This window comes from Colossoma macropomum, unplaced genomic scaffold, assembly GCF_904425465.1.
Source record: "Colossoma macropomum unplaced genomic scaffold, Colossoma_macropomum, whole genome shotgun sequence".
Taxonomy (NCBI): domain Eukaryota; kingdom Metazoa; phylum Chordata; class Actinopteri; order Characiformes; family Serrasalmidae; genus Colossoma; species Colossoma macropomum.
The window spans coordinates 21,593,941-21,611,809 of NW_023494803.1; the positions used below are offsets into that span (position 1 = coordinate 21,593,941).

At 39.3% G+C, this 17,869-nt stretch overlaps 1 protein-coding gene across 1 annotated transcript in view; it reads right to left on the minus strand.

Annotated features, from left to right (window-relative positions):
• Nucleotides 1–17,869, minus strand: part of rnf144aa (ring finger protein 144aa) — a 42,467-nt gene that overhangs the window by 14,924 nt on the left and 9,674 nt on the right. The window contains exons 3-5 of the mRNA XM_036592758.1: nt 10,404–10,555; nt 8,652–8,756; nt 5,303–5,363 (exon numbers count right to left, since the gene is read on the minus strand). Coding sequence (XP_036448651.1) covers nt 5,303–5,363; nt 8,652–8,756; nt 10,404–10,538 — 301 coding nt within the window. The 5' untranslated portion in view covers nt 10,539–10,555. The remainder of the gene's footprint in view (nt 1–5,302; nt 5,364–8,651; nt 8,757–10,403; nt 10,556–17,869) is intronic.

The following is a 17,869-nucleotide window of genomic DNA, read 5'->3' on the forward strand; positions in this document are numbered from 1 at the left end:
GAATGAGACACTTTATGTAGTGTTACTGTGAAGTATGAACTTTGCTTTCACAGTGGATGCCTACTGACAGCTATCTAGACTTGCTGCTCGGCCTTGGGCGAGATGGCATGTTTGCGCTCCTCTTCCTCCTACACACACACACGTGTGCGCGCACACTAGACAAATGCAACAGGCCATACACATTTCCACATGCAGTCCTGGCTCTGTTTTCTGGAAGTGTAGAAACGTTAAAGGTTTCTGCTTCAGCGCTCAGGAACACGGACGAAGTGGATGAACGCCTTTTAATCGGACCGCAACACTCTGACTCTCAGGCCTGACTCATTTATGAGAACAGTCACGCTGGCTCTCGCGTGTGGGTGCAAGGCCCTTCGAGGCAGACGCTCAGCACTGTGAGAGAGACTGGCTCTCACCACACCACTTTCACTGTGTGGGAATAAGTGCCAAACAAACATGTCACACTCTCTCTCTCTCTCTCTTTCTCACTCTTTCATAAATGGGACAGGAAAGCAATTAGCTTACAGATTTATGTGTGCTCTAACTGAACCCTGGAAAGATCTGTCACGAAGCACAGACATCAACAGCTGTTCCATGAGACACAGAGGAGCTCTTTTAAAGGAACACTTTGGCAAAAAGCAATTTCATTTTACCCTAAATGTATTGATCAGGCAAGATCTGAAGATTGCAAAGCAGCTACAAAAGATAAACTGCATGCTTAAAACATGTCACGCTTGCCTCAAAGCATATCACGTCAAGTAATCTCAAATAGACAGAAATTTTATGTGGTTTTTGATATCGCAAGATATACTGTTGACTATAAGAATGGACAAATGAACACTGCATTAGAGTTGTCATCAAACTAAAATTTGACACTAATTTGATGCCACAGCAAAAGCGGAAACGCTATTAAGCACAATCCTTTTATTTATAAACTACATTAATAAAACTTAAGGCTGAAACAATTATTCAACATTACTGATAATGCTGACAATAAAATATCATCAACAAATATTTCTATTGCTGATCTTTCGTTTCGTTTGCTAAGGGAGCCCAACCTAGAATAAGTTAATGACTTAACATGAAGAGGGCAGTATCGTGTCGTACCTGTGACAGCAGATAGCGAAAGAAAAAGAACCATTATGGTTGAAATCTGGGAGCATGTTTTTCAAAATAAAGAATAAAGTAGTCACATTCAATGCAAGTCTGACTCACAGTGTTGCTTTCGACTTCCAGATAAGACTATAGATAGTGTTGATTCTGACACAGCAGAATGATCAGTAAATGGTATCTTTCCCTCCAGCTAGTGTTCTGATAAACCAGACTACTCCCTGAGGACTTGTTAGATGAGCTAATGTTACCCTTACAAACATCACTAAATCTCATCATTTTATATTACTGATGTTAGTCATCGGATTATTCTAAGCCAGTTTCTGTTGAGCAGAAGTATTTAATAGGCTATTTCAAAAAACTGTTGAACTTTCGGCAGCTTCTGTGTACTATCACAGTTACTCAGTGGTTAATGAGACTAAAATACAACTAATTTTGTAAACAAGGTTTTCATGGGAAAAAAATGCCATCAGCTCATCCTCAATTCACGCATAACTTGACCAGCACATGTGAACCAGCACATTAAAATGTTAAACCGGTTAAAATAAATGATGCTGCAGCCTAAAGAGCTATAGCGTTATTTATATATGTATTATTATATCACATATTTTTAGCTACTGTTTTTTAGTAACTGTAACTCAAAATTAGGGACACGTTTAAACAAAGCACCAAATGTATTTTTTTCCTGCGGCTGGTAATTTAGCTCTTGATAAACAATGAATAATGATTGACCATTAAAATAATATTTTTTGAGGCCTAATTAAAACCCATAATGACTAGCCATTTAAATGCTGAACTAGTAAATGTAATGCCAGAGCACATCAACTAAACGTTTATAACCAATTACAAACAATTTACCACAATATCTAGAAAAATAACTGCCAAGCCCAGTTATTTGGGAGTAAACAAGGGAGAACCTTCTAACAATCACAGAAGTTTGGGTTGTTTTGGGTTTGTTTGGAACAAGCATGACTTTTGAGGTCCACTATGTCACCCTGCTGATCCATCTCAAATTTGTTTTTTCATAGGCTCAATGCCTTTTTCTACTAGGCAACTCAAAAAAAACAAAAACAAAACAAAATGAACCACAGTATTTTACAAATCTGTGTGTTGAAATTGGAAAACTGGGCCTCTGTTCAGTGATGCAAAGGACAATGTGATGTCTGGAGCAGTCACAGTCAGATGGAGATTTCAGAACATGCAGTAATTGTTTTATTAAGTAGCCAAAGCAACCAGAGCAGGCTGCACTGTAGGAACTTAAAACCAGTGCGTCGTTCGGGCTCCAACGAGAACTTGACTGTGGCTCGTTTTCATTATAAATTAGGTCATAATATGTCACAATATGCTTTTCTGAGCATATTGTGGATATCGTCAGTACTTTTTTATCTAGTCATTTTGTTTTTTTTATGTGTTACCGCTCTGACTTTTCCAACTTACCAGACTTTTCCAGATATCAGAAAAATATATCATGACATATAGGGTATCATGAAAACTTCTGCAAGTGTTGTGATAATGCATTGCTGCTGTATCACCCTCCTCTAATTGTTGGCACTGTTTTATTATTTAAAAAAAAACAAAAAAAACAACACGTTACATTTTTTTCAGTTCTGAAATCGACTTGAATACTGAATACATCCCTACATTTCAGAGATCAAAAACAGCAGTAGCAGGCATTTTGAAGGCTAAATTCTGTCAGTTATTTGGTGTTCTTTCATAGATAATGTCAGAAATCCAGATTCCTAGCATTTCTTGGCTAATCAACTATACTGGACTAAGGGCAAAAATCTGTAAATTTATGGCTGAACTATTTCATTTACTTCCCACGCACTAACTTCATGAATTAGAAGTCATTTGTTTTGTCCATCTAAGCTTACTTCAATTCATCCACAATTCCTTTAAATTCCGGCTTTAAAATGCAACATATGCAACTCTATCAGACAAAGCATCAGACTGGCTCTTAACACAACAACCCCAAATCACGGTAAATAAAAGCAAAGATATTGATCCAAATAGCTTCTGTGATTCAGCAATAATGGACATGTGGGAGTGAAAGGCCGGCGCGTGGTTCTGGATGACACTGATGCAAGAAGGCAGATGGCAGGCTGCATGTGTGTGAGCAACGGTGTACTCCAGTGAAAGAGACTGCGCTCAGCCAACGTGACCTCCGCCAGCCGCACGTGCACTGACACCGACCCACCGCATCTCTCTCCCACTCACACACACGCGCGCCGACCTCCTCACGAGTGAAACTCGCTCAGTCAGAGACAGGTGGAGAGCGCAGTAATGCACTCACACAGTCCACTGCTGGACAACTGATGTGACAGACTGCTTTCGACACACATCCCACTGAAATGTCCCTAAAAATGCCATTTGCATTTCCATTATTCTGTGCTTAAAAGCATTTGAAAGCATTTGACTCAATATTCAATTGTGTAATTTAAAGAATGCAAACAACTCTTGGATGAATATATGTAGCAGTTATTTTCATGCGAAATCTAGCAAATTCAACCTTCACATCTGAAAACTTTGCAAATCAACCTTCATATCTGCAATCAGATCAGAGATGCATATGACCATTTGTAGTGTGAACACTAAAGAGTCCTGATGCACCACTCTGTCAATGGTTTTAATCAGTTTTCTCTCATTGCTGTTACTTAACAAATGCATGTATCAGAGTAAAACTGAGTGAGTTGTGTTGCTTCCTGATACGTGTTTGTGTGGTCAGTTCAACCTTATTGAATAAAACTAAACCTCTGCAACGTTGGCACCTAGCATCATCACCTGTGTGCATTTTTGTAACTTTTGCCCAGTTTAACTCACCCTCTTTGTGTTGTCTTTCCACCTGGCCTACCTTCCTTCATGTATGCAGCTTTCCTATACTCCTTGGTTAACTCCTGGTAGTACAGTAATAACTTAATTATGTAGGTCTAACAAACCTATTATCATGTGTTGCTTGTTCTACTTTCAAGGATTCAATATAACCATATTAAGTTGAATGTAGGAGTACTACATAATAACAAATCAGCCCAGCGAATTTAATCTAAATAATATCTCTGAAGCTACTTAACACAGCTTTGTTGAACCACTTGACAACTATACTGGACTAAGGGCAAAAATCTGTAAATTTATGGCTGAACTATTTCATTTACTTCCCACGCACTAACTTCATGAATTAGAAGTCATTTGTTTTGTCCATCTAAGCTTACTTCAATTCATCCACAATTCCTTTAAATTCCGGCTTTAAAATGCAACATATGCAACCCTATCAGACAAAGCATCAGACTGGCTCTTAACACAACAACCCCAAATCACGGTAAATAAAAGCAAAGATATTGATCCAAATAGCTTCTGTGATTCAGCAATAATGGACTAGTTTAGACTCTTGTTAAAATGCACAATAGCCACATTGAGCATGCACTTTCTTTACTGTAGACACCTGAACTATGGGGAAAGTCTAACTTTGCAAAGATCTTTCATCACATATGATTTTTGGTGATGCCTCACCATCTGGGATCAAGACTACAAGGTGATGGTGTTCTCACAAGATTTATAGGAACAATAATGTAGGGAACATAACTTTGAATACCCAGAGTACCGATTCCTGAAAGCTGCCAAAATCAAAGTTTGCTTAGCGACTGCGATTAGCACTGGCAGACCACGGACTGGAGCCACAGTGAAGAGGTTTCTAGTCTCATTTTAAGACAGCGGCAGCTGCCATGTGCTTTTCCTTTTCATGTAGTTCCTTTCAGTGTCTACCATGATTGCATGTTGAAACATCTTTCACAGTTTTTCAGTGCACACATCCTCAATGCTCCCCCTTGGCTAACCAAGAATAGTAATTTATGTTTGATAGCCTGCAATTTTTGAAGACACACTTACCCGGAATATTTACCTAGTCTTGTTACTTAAGACCTGGTATTCTAGTCTCTTGCCTAGTTTTTTTGCAATCAGTGCTCAACATATGATTAGATAAAGGTTCAGGACTTGGCAAAGTCTACAAAGTAGTTATTATTTTCAAAAAAACATTTATTAAAAAATAATATTCATAACACATTCTATTATTGTGCTGCATCTTTCAGATCAAACTCATGTGTAAAGGTACTGGCATCCTCAAATGACGTCGTTTTTGTGCTGAATTTCAATCAAAGTATATTTTGCTCCAACAACCATAATGGACAAAGAGGCTCTTCCTACTCACCTTTTTCAAACTGCAGCTTCCTGTATCTCTGCATTATCTCTGACGCCACCATGCACTCAATCTGTGAGACAGAGAGTCAGGGTGAGATAGAGTGATGGCTAACAAACAGAAGGTTGCTGAGGAAACAAAAGATCCAACATAACAACATAAACAGGCCCTACAAACACAAACACAGAGGGACATTTGGCAAGGTTAGTAAGCCACCTGGACAGACATAGAAAGCCACATATGGACCTTGCCTTCATAAGAGGGTTTGAGTGCAAACTGTGCAGATAAAGCTTCATTGTGAGTGAATCAGGCATCACACACACACACACACACACACACACACACGTAGCCCAAAGCACAGAGGGCTCTGCCCTCAGACTGACCTCAGACTGAGAGCATGTAGGCTGTGTAGTCCAGCCACTGTGTGCAACCATCAACAGTGTCTACCGTCATATTTCTCAAGCTCCTCGGTATAAATGCTGGCCTGTGCTCAGTTTCTGCCCTTCAGAAAGAGCTGATCCTAGATCAGCACACACTCTGAAGTATGACATTGCTAGTGCAGACTAGGGCTACATAATTTCTCTGATGTTATTTAAAAATTAAAATACCAAAATATAGCTTCTGCCAATACTGATAGAAGAAGGCTGAATATGCAAATGAGCCCTCAAGGAATTCACATGACCCAAAAATGTAAAGAATTTTAGCCAAAATGATGCAAGTCAGTCTTTAATTCATGTTACATCAAGGGCTGTCCAATGTGTAATGTATTGGGAGGCATATTGTAATATTAATAGGTAGCAATATAATCACAATATGGCATTTTGTCAATACCTTGCAGCCGTAGTACAGACCACGTCTTCAATGAATGAATCAATTGTGGTTTGCAGAGTGAAAGCAAAGCTGTAAGGCGAAAGAACTTAGAGAACATGGGCTGGAGCTCTGGCAGCTCTTCCTTTGCAGTAGACGACCAGGCTCCCCTTGTAGAGATTGAGGGCATTTTCACACTTGTGTCATTTTAGTGTTTCAAGATGTCTCAAATTGCAGACACTGCATTTTTTGTGCATATATGAAAAAGTTTAACAAGTTCAGACTTTCTAAAGTGACCATAAACAAACCAAACTCTGACTGCCACCTCGTCTGAGTTGATCTCTGTAAAGTTTGTTTTGCCATCTGAAAACTGCTGCTATAGTGAAACTATATTTAACAGTAGAAATTGTAAGCTGCATGGTCGCTATGGCAACCAGAAACACTATGCTGTTTTCTGCATGCATAGAGTTCACTCACGGTTCTTTCCCAGTCATGCAAAGTTGCCAGATTCATGATTCTGCCAACAAATTGGGCTAGTTTTAAAATGTAGTCTAGGTGAAAAATTATACAGTCGTGGGGTGTGGATTTTTGTTTGGAGTACTTTCTAAATGTACTGCGGCCGTGGAAAAAAGTCTGAAAATGAAATGTATCGACTTATTGTTGTATAGTGATCCTAGCATTGAACAGCTGGCAACCCGAGGACATACAAGCACGTACAGCAAGAAAAGCGACAAAAGAGCGAGGCTCATTTGGTGGCATCACTGACAATTCTAAACCTGAGGGAGAACAAATGTGCAAATGTTACAAAAAGAGATCTCTGTAAAGAGACACTGCCAACTACTAATTAGGACAATAAGAGTTGATAGAAGATTTGTTGGATGTAGAGAACTTATTTGAATAAATGTGTTTTTTTACACCCTGTTTCAGACAGTTACATTTGGACACATTTTTGAACAGTTTCACCTTCTGGTGGGTTTTAAGTAAACTTTAGGCTGTTTTGTTTTACCCTGCAGTATGTAAGCAATGCAGCCGTGTGACTGCTACAGCTTGCAGGCGTCACACATATAGTGTTAGTGCTGCTCCACTCCACAGTGAGAAAGATCTACAGATATCCTTTTGTCAAGTGGATAAATAATCAAATCAGTCACTCTGCCCAAGAAAAATATCATTCTTAAGGGAGCACGGTGCATTTGTTAACCATCAACAGCATTCTGACTTGTGACTGAGTAATTGGTTCAAGCCTGGTGGACCAACTAAGAAATCTGGATACAGCACGATAACTAGTATTACACTTGATAATGGTCATGAATGGAAAAAAAAAGGGTTTGTAAAGGTTTTGTTTAGTCTTCTGTTTAATTTTCATTAATTCTTGTAGCTTATTTCACAGTATTTTGCTGTTTGGCACATGATCCTTGTCTATTCTATAAATACTGGGAGCTTCAATGGAAGAGCTTTAAAATAAAATTATTTACACTGAATATTGATTTTATTGATTAACATTATGAGCAGATCACATACCATTTTCCCAGTATGTGATCTGCTCAAGATATTATGAGATGACAGTAGTGTAAAGTGATCATATTATTGAAAATTACTGTGTATATATACTAAATGTTGTATATTGTTATTGTATATGTTACATTGTATGTTTACGTGTGTTGTACTACAGCAGAGTGGAATTACATCTTGATGAACCGGATACAATTACCACTGGCATTTGCGTGGCAATAAAATTCATTCATTATTCATTGTCATTATCTACTTTATTAAAAAAGTGTATGATAATGAAAACTAAATAAACTATTAATAATTTACGTTTAACCACCCATGATTCCTGCTCTTACTTATACGTCCTCCCCAATTAAACATATGTCCTCAGATTAGGACAAAGTCTTTTTGTTTTCGACACCACAAAGCACTGAGATCATTTACAGCTTTTTTTCTGAGAGCCACTTTAACAAAACTGGTTTAACAAAGCTGAGTCTGATTCATTTAAAAAAAAACTTATATGTGAAAACACCCCAAACAGGAAGGAGACATGGAGGTGGTAGAGTGTGAACTGATCATAGAGAATAGTAGTGGCAAGATGGGAATATATTGGCTGGGTGGGAGGAGTTTTAGACATATTTTTTTCCAAACGTCAGTTACACAACTATTTTATGCTTTTCGGAGAAGCAGGCAAAGTTCACAGTGAAGTATGACTGAAGAGAAGCCAACAGTAAGCAAACCACCATCTCCAACAGAAAGTCCAACATTCTTGGCAATAAATCTTTAGTTCTTGCTCAGAGGCAAAAATATTTTTGGGAAGAGAAGTGGGAGTAGTGTCTTCTGTTTTCATATGGCCAACACTGAAGATGGGTGTCTGCCATACAGGATTTTTAAGCTCTGAATTTTTTATTTGAAATATTTTTTCTATACTTTTTTATCTTGCACTGGCAAAAATCACTTGCGAAATAATGTTTGTGCTGATGCTGATGTTTGATTTGTTTGTTGATGTGTCTGTTTTGAAAATAAGGTTGCATCATTCAAAACAAATGACTTGCTTTGTGGTTACCTCATTTTCTTGTAAATGTCCTCGTTTTGGACAGGCAGAATCTGGGCAGCTAATAGCGGTTTCAAGGCCTTCTTTGATGAGAAGTTCCACATACTGCTTCAGACACTGCAAATAAAGACAAATTAGACCTCAAAGATAAACTCGTGATAGTCTGACATCCAAAAGCTGTAGTGTTTCTGCTCAATGAATCTGTAATGTGCAACTACAAACATAGAAAACTCTTGATAACAAAATTCCAGAACACATTTCCTGAGCACATCTGAAACATTACCACATCAGAAATGTAATTACAATGTACAGAAACACATTTAAAATATCATCAGAACGCATTATATTGTGTATGTTGATTACAGTAGAGATGCATGGTAAATTGATTCTGCAATAAACGCTCGGTTAGCACAATACCACAGCCATCTCCCAGACTAACTGAACTCCAAAAGAGCCATTTGTGGTCCAGAGAAAAGCAACAGCAATAATAACATTTAAACAGATTGAGAAATGGGCCATTAGGCATCAACAGTAAAATGATAAAAAATATACAGGTCTGTAAGTAGTCCCTCATTATCTTTGGCAAAGATATATGGTAATTTTTGTTCTCTCACAAAACATGTCTTATTATCTGAGCTTTGCTCATAAACAAAACTGCACTCCAGATTTTAAGGAATCTTTTATGGAATCTCTGTCTGAGAGAGACACGGTGCTGCTATAAGGAACAAAAACAGTTTGTGCCTGGCGAGCCCACACCAGCAAACAAGGCCTCACAGTGTTTGAAAGGGGCAACGCCACACCCAGGGTAGAACTTTCCTCTTGGCCAAGAATCCAGTTTCCCTCAACTCCCTTTAGCACTTCTGGAACCATGAAACTGGTCTCAGATCAGTGTAAAAGGCCAAGGCCCACCACCACAGTGCACCACAGGGGGCATGAGAGAACAGAAGTTGCTTCCAGTGTTTATTCCTGGACACTGAATCACACTCAGCCATGTTGGCATAACACACAGTCCACTTGGCCTGTAAATGTTGTTTCTGTCATAGTGAACAGTGCTGTTATACTTGGGCACATTTCAGAAAAAAGCCCAGATAAGAACTGTGGGCTGCAGCACAGCAATTTTATGAGCTTATTTTGAGATTTAGCCTCCGGCTCTAACAGTAAAAACCAAAGGGTAGAAAAAGACAGAAGTGAAGGAATCTAGCAATGGAGTCTATTACTGGTAAACAAGAAATAAAGAAACAAACAAACAATAGATGAGATAAAGAACCAGAATACCACATGCAAACAGAAGTGAAGGAGCCTATCACTGGAGCCTAGTAATAGCAAACAAATAATAGATAAGCTAAAGAACCAGTATTCCACAGTGATGGTGAAAACTCCTCTGGTTTAAATAACACTGGGCCTTGCTGGCCTATCTTAAGTCTTTTTCTTAAATTTGTTTTTGAGAAGGAGCCTAAAAAAAAAGTCTAGATCAGATTCATGAGATGTTCTTCAACCACAGAATTGCTTGCACCTTTGTGCAAATCTCAAATAAGAAAACACTGGTGAACGTCAGAATCTTTGTAAAAAAAGTTGTTTCACATAAACCATTGCAAGACACTAGTATTCCCACATGTCCCACATTCCCACATACCCTTTTCTATCATGCTTCATGAATGCTTGAACTCATCATAGTGCAAGACAATTGTGTGGTATGTCACCAATTGTCCCTGCCTGAATGCTGAAAGAAATGCTGGAGAAATGGGTGGATTAGCTTATACTCACCAGTGTGCAGAAGACACATTGGCACTGTGTGATGGTGGTCATCTGCTCCAGGGGGAACTCTCCCAGGCACAGCTTGCAGGAAACCAGTGGGTCCAGAGCCAAGTCCCAGGTGGGTCGGTACCGGGCTGTGGTCATGGCTGCTTACTGCAGGGCTGTAACAGAATGACCACTGTTAGAAAATAACTTGCTTTTCAAAAAGGGTCATTCGCATAGCTCAAATGACGCCAATCCAGAGAGGCAAAGGCTGCTGCCGTGAAGATAAGTGCTTTTGTAATGCACTGATGCTAACAGCACAAACAAAGAGGACGACACTCCAAATGTACATTAGATTGAAAATGGGCTCCACTGTTTGTATGAGAGAAGTCTAATGGACGTGATCGGGAAAGGGTCAAAGACACTTAGCTGCAGGTTCATTACGCAAGCGACGGTACATGGTTCATGAAGTGCTTCCTAAATTGCTTTCAAGAGTTCAACTGCAATGGAATGACATGAGAGCTCGGCCTAAAATGCTCAGTCAGTTTGGCCCAAGTCACGGACTGAGAGGCGGAGAGGAAACTCTCTAGCTGACTTCTGGTAGGACTCTTCTTCAGCTAAAAAAGGCGCAGAAATCGCACTTCGCTGCCACCTTCTAAATCTCCTTTGCAGATCGAGGGAGGAGAAGGATTATTTTTGGCAGGTGTCTCTCTGCGCTTTCCTGTTTTTTTATTCTAAGCAGGGCTCTGGCACATAGGCTCGCTTGTGTCTGAAGTGTTTACAGGAAATGCTCCTGTGAAAGTCAGCGTCATCCAGCGCTGTCAAAAATGCTCCCCTGGCTGCTAGGCAACTGGAGGATGGTTGAGGGGAAGAAAAAAAGAAAGATGACACATTTCGCTGTTGGAGGGGTAGCACCGGTTCCATGTTCTCCACAATACAGCTGGAGACAGAGAAAGTTAACATCCTAGTTCACACCAAAGCTTTTACAGGTAGACGTTGCAACTGTAGAGGAAAGGATTGTAGTCACAGACAATTCAGTCCCATTGACCCAAAGGAAGCTTTTGTCAGTTTCACTCTCAGCGACTTACCCAGGAAGGCTGTGGGAGGCCTGCCAAAAGTGCTAAGAGCCACTACAGGCCAATCAGAGCAAGGAGCAAAAACATCAGCTACTGAAAGGCAGCTAGGCTGGAACAAATAAACACAGAAGCCTGTAGCAGAAGCAGAAGGTGACTAATTGTGTACAGAGTGGTGCTCAGACAATTAAGGATGCATGTTAATATAATTATCATACCAGCATTGGTGAAAAGCTGAGTAACATCAACATATCAGTTTGATAATCGGTGCTAATATGATGCACATTATTTTGCCCATGTCTGCTGATGATTCAGGCATGAGTTTCTTTGCTTACTTTGTCTAATCTAACAAAGCTTTTAAAAAGAGACGGCACCAATCTGTTACCAAGTATCTGCTTTGGGCTGATATGAGCAGAAAATGGTAAAGAATGAATCCTGTAACAAATCAAGCCTGAAACAGCACACACTCAGGTTGTGCAATGTGATTCGGTGCAGAGTGTTTGAGTAGTTTCAGCATGATAGTCTACTTAGATGTTCATCTTACGTGAAAGTGCTTCTTTTATAAATAGCTCAGTTTAAACCATAGGTTTTAGAGTTTTTAAAGGTATCAGTCAATACTAGGCTTGTGACATTGTGCGCAGTGTATCATTATTTGATTGCGTCACCTGGCTGTTGCCAATTTATGATAGTATCATGGAGGGCATGTAAGAGCCTTGAGAGTGGCAGACAAGCAAGAGCCTCTTTCCAAAAAAGAAAAAAAGTCTGAGTGTGTTTTCAATGCACCTAGAAGACAGTTGCCCCAAATTTTGTTTGAGATCCTGATATTAATCTACACACTGAGGAGCCTCCTAGTTGAGATTCATGGCACTTTTTTTCAAACACATTTTCAGTATGGCAGGTAATGAAGTAATGTTTTTTGGTAAAATTGCACTTTACAGTCTACAAATGGTTTCTTGTTAAAATAAAACTTGCCAAAGCTTACTGTGTTCAGCTAGCCCACAGTTTACTGTTACTGTAGCTTACTCTTGTTATTAGGCTGAGCTATATGAACATTTTTTTCTCAGTTTTTGACAAAAAAGAAAACTTTTTCTGATGGAACCTCAATGTCAGTTATAAAGTCAAAGTTCAAATTTTGTGAGGAAAGATGTTCTGCAGTTATCTGTTTAGCCAGCACCACCAAAAAATAGAACACTATGCTGCTATAGAACATTCTGAAACCAAACATGTACCATGTCTGATACAGGACACTGACGATACATTAAAAGAATACAGATCAAGAGACTCATATGCTTTCCTTTTGCACGTTGTAACGTCATGGACGGTGCTTTTTCTGACATTTAAATCTTGATAGCCATTGGAATATCTGCAATATACAGGTAATTCCTCATACTACCATCCATTGGCTCAAGCTTTGCTGATACTCAAAGTGTCAATGTTGGTATAGGAAAAGAGAAAGTGGTATTGTGCCATTAAACACTTTGGAATTCCATCATCAAGCAGGATACATATGCCCTATGCCCTCTTGTGAATATTGTAGCCCCTGTCACTATTCATTGTTTGTTAATCGTTATTGAATGATGGTCTTTGCAAAGCTGATACGACAATAGGCTGCAATAATCACAGGGGCCAAATAACCTGTCACAGCTTTTTTTTTTTCCTCCACTCTTTGCTATGAGCAACTTGACCAATCATTGTTCCAAAGGACTCTTTCTGTGGGTGATTTGATAAATCAAGGTATTCATAACCCCAACAATCCAATAAAACTAAGATATTCTGATCAAAAATAACACAGACCTGCCTTTGAAAATGTCTCATTACTGATTCACCAACTGCATATTTAATATATTGCAAGGCATATGGCAGTCACAGTACGCAGCAAATGTAATCTGAAGACTAATATTTTGTCCATATCGTGCAACCCTACCTAGCGCTGAGTCAAAGCTGAGAAGCCAGAGCTAATTTAACATGCAGTGCTTGCAGTCTTACGTCATCCCTCAGACTCTCCTCATTCTGCCACATCCTGCCGCTCTCCTTCACTTCTATCCATTCCTGCCATGTTCGCTTGCAACCTCTGTTAGCAGCCCGAGTACCTCTGAGTGCCCTGCAACACACTCTCACAGATCTACAGCTGCATCAGATATGTGAAAGCGTGGGAATTCTGGACTGAATAAACATTAGCTTTAGTTTAGTATAATTATTCATTATATTTTGCTGCCACCACCACGTTTTATATATATATATATATATATATATATAGAATGTTTCATATATATATATATATATATATATATATATATATATATATATATATATATATATAAAAATTGCTATGCTTCATAACTTCTCAAGCAGTGTGCATATGCGCATCAATCCAGTCGGTTAAAGAAGAAAAACAAATACAATCTCAAAATCCCCTGCTCTTTACCACAACTGAACAGTAAGAAACTGATGGCAAAGAAAAGATGTTTGTTATTGCCTAAGCCTTTTGCCTGTAACTCGAATACAGAAATTTAATAACTCAAGCCAGTGAAGAGTGGTTTTCATTTCAGAGCTTGCGAGGAGAAATTCTGGACCTGAGTGGTGCAATGCGAAAGTGAGAGTTCAGTGTGTTGCATTATTTACAAGCAGATCTATTATCGCTCTGCAAGACATCAGCAACAACAAAAGTTCCAAAATGTCAAATGCCTCTGGGAGACTTATTCATATATTTAAATTCTAGCTGTATCAAATCAGAGAGAAATGAGAAACAATAATTTATGTAATGTTCATACCAGTTTTTAAATGAACTGCACAGCTGCAGTCTCGAGCAAAAATAAAGCACTCTGAAAAGCAATTATTGCTCTTTCACACAGTCTGTAGCATCTCAGTGGTACACTACAAAGTGGCATTCTTTTGTTAGCAAGCTGTGTTCGTTTCAAGTCAGGCTGAATAGCACAACAATGGCAGTTGCTACACCTTTACCTAACGCACACGCTGAATCTGAGTCTTGACACAAAAAAAAAAACACATTAGAGCTCACAGCTGCTCGTTCTTTATTTACTCTTTTTAGTGCGGACTCTAGCTCTGGGTTGAATCAGAGCCTCAAACTCCAGCTCATGTGTGAGTCTGAGTTGAATTTTTACCAGAATGGGCTAAAGACAAGTGTCTGCTTCTTTAAGACACACTGGCTAGAAAAAAGCATAAAATGAATCAATTATTTTTGGGGCCGATACTGATTGCCTTTCAGCACAATCGGCCAATAGTTGATACCAACTGAGGGCGGGGTGGGCCGTTAAGGCCTATTCACATTAAGTGTTTTTGGGATGACAGATGCAATTTTAACGTAGTGGAACCTTCAAACTCAACTGTTTCCACAGAGTCGGCTTCTTTGAATCGCACTGGCTAAGAGCCAGAAATATATTTCTGTCGCAGTTATTACTCAGTACATTATTTAATAAATAACACAACAAAAAAAAAGTTTTCAGTGCGATAAAAATTGCACCTATTTTTTCCGTCTGTAAAAATCTACTCACTGGGAAAAGACTTCACAATGACTAAACAGTAGACTATGGGAATGAAAAATGCAGCTTCTAATGGCAATTTCTCTGTCTGACAGTGCACCAGCATTTCATTCATTCCTGCCATGCCTCACAGGGCAACTCACTGCTGTGTGTGTAGTAAAAGCAGCATTGGAGCACAGACTGCTCTTTCATACAGAAAGTAAAGAAAAAAAAGAAGTTATTAAATGCTTCATATAGATTTCATGGTCACTACTGGTAACTACCAATAAATCGTGGTCCCAGCCCTAGTGTTGGTAGTTATGAGTGCCGCAGCTTCTCCACTAAAACAGTTCAGATTAAACAGGGTTCATCTTTATAAAGCCTGTGAGAGACTGATGAGAGATGTGAGGTGGACACATTTTGATTTTATCTCCCAAAATGTAGGCTAATCATATAATGGCATTGATGATTGCATAAGATCCATTTCATAAGCTACCTTTAGCTGATATGTTGAAATGCTAACAACAGCTGCAAGGTCACACAGAGACGGCTACAGCAAATACTGGGTTGTTACCAGAGCAACCATTCACTCTCCTCTTTCAGAGACAGCAACAACTATGATGCATGCTAATAGTAGAGTAATCAAAGAGGCTGCATGTCTTGCAGAGAGAAACCTGCTCATGGCTATCTTAACCATAAGGGCCAGTAATGTAGAACAAAGAAAAAAAAAAATGCACCTATTGTAGCCTTAACGGCCTAGAAACATCCTCCAGCAGCAGGGCAGAGGCCTACTTATCATCCTTATTACCAGCCTATATATAGACTTATCACTGGAAGTCCAATTAGAGGAGTTTTAAGTCTAATTAGTGTCATCTTCTCTCACTTTTCAATGCTTCCAATAGCCTGTGATGGTCTGCCAGTCTCCAAGTTACTCAAATCAGCCTACTGAACTCTTGCACTGCACTATTCCTCATTAAACCAATACTCCACACTTTCAGAACAACAAAAGTCCAGCGTTGCTGCCTCATCTGGTAAACAGCTAAAGAAAAAAAATACTTTTTGGCAACCAAGCAGCAGTGAAAAGCACCAAGGCCTACCCTAATTCAAGGAGCTCAGTATGAGTACTAGAGGCCTGAACTTCCTAAAGTGTTTGCTTGTTTTATATATTATCAAGAACAGACAGCCAAGGTTTTCAGGAGTACCCGAATACAGTCGCAGTCGACAGTGTTGTATAAGGGTTAGAAATAAACTCTACAAAAAGTTGTCATCCAGGGAGAGGACTCCACGAAATGTTCAGAAGCCAGTTTTCCACAGCAAGGTCATCAAAGCAGTGCTCGAAGCTAGTGCTTTAACCACATTTTCAGACACAATAGACTTCACTCACAGAAGGTTCTGCAGATGCTCTAAAATGGATCAAAATCAACCATGCTGTAACCCAACATCATAAAGTAAGATTATGACAATGCCCAAAAGAGCATCTTCATTAAAGAGCCCATATCCAACATTCTTATTGTATTCCATTTCATCTGAAGCCCACTAGAATTAAGCCTAAGCATTGACTTAAAAGAATTTCCGATGGTGATTCACCACTGGCATTTCAAGACAAGGCTTAGTGCATGCCCAGGAAACCAGCCCTTAACATTTGTGTAATTTTATGTACCAAAATAATAATCATTTATGTAATAATTTATTTTTACATGACCATTTTCGAAAGTCACTTTATCCCACCGGTTTTCTTGACATCATAACCAATGAATTCAAAGCTTAATATTGACAAATAATGTCTTGGATGTTGATACATTGTGCAACCCTACTAGGCTTCGGTCACCAGCAGGAACAAATGAAACTCAATACTGCACTGAAAACAGTTTTACAAATGAGGTACCAGTTGATGACCTTTGCTCTATCAAACATTTGCATGATGTCCTTTTAACTATTGGCACACTATCTATGATCAGCCCAGTCCACGCAGTCCCCTATCCACAGTCAGTCAATTTAAGAAAATCCAGTCCCACTGATAGCCAAAGTGAAAAACTGACCATGCCATTACACTTCATCTCACTAGGGTTGTCTTTTCTAAAACAGAACAGTACTGTAGATATCGGGTTTTAAGTCATTAATCACAGTGAAAAAAACAAGTCTGCACAAAGGCAAACTGTATTCTGTTCCCAGATGCATATCCAAGTATTTCCCCTTTTAGAACAAGATCACTTTGGCCAAAAAGGCAGCCTTGGCACGCAATATTCCTCAGATGAAAACTTGCAACATTTCAGGCCTCCAGGCTGTGGATGGGCAAAGACATTTTTACTGGCTGGAATGTGAAAACTCAGCCCAACTCCACAGCACAGGTTAATGGCTGAAGCACCCCCACTACAGCAGTCAGTATGCATTTCTCTGAGCTTTAAAAGTGGCTATGGACCATGAGGGCCAGGCCAGCTGCTTTACTGCCTGAGGCCTCATCTCGATTCTCCCAGGAGCTTCACAGAACTCCATCCGTTTCTCTCTTTCAAAGGTCTCTCTTGGCCTCCTGCCGAAAACTGTACCCTCATTATACTGCCTTGTTGCCATAGAAACTCAAAGTGACAAATTATGACCCTCAGTACAGGTGTTATGGGACTTTAGTATATATTTGTATGAGAGAAATGGTAGGGTGTGCAATGGACTTTGCAATCCTCAGTCTGCTTTACTGCTGCATGACTTCATCATGCTTGAAAACAAATATGGGAAACGGTTTAACATAAAACAATTATTTGCTTACTAAAGAAAAGCTGTGTTTGACCTGGAGCGAGCTTCCCTAAAGCATCTTAATCTTTAAGTTTAGATTGTCTTAACTGGTAGAGAGAGCATTCAGTTTGATACTTATGCAGCCATTTAAAAATTATCTTTGCGATAAGATGCTTTTGGTAAACAAACCCTGTAAAGTTAATTAACCACCAGGAGC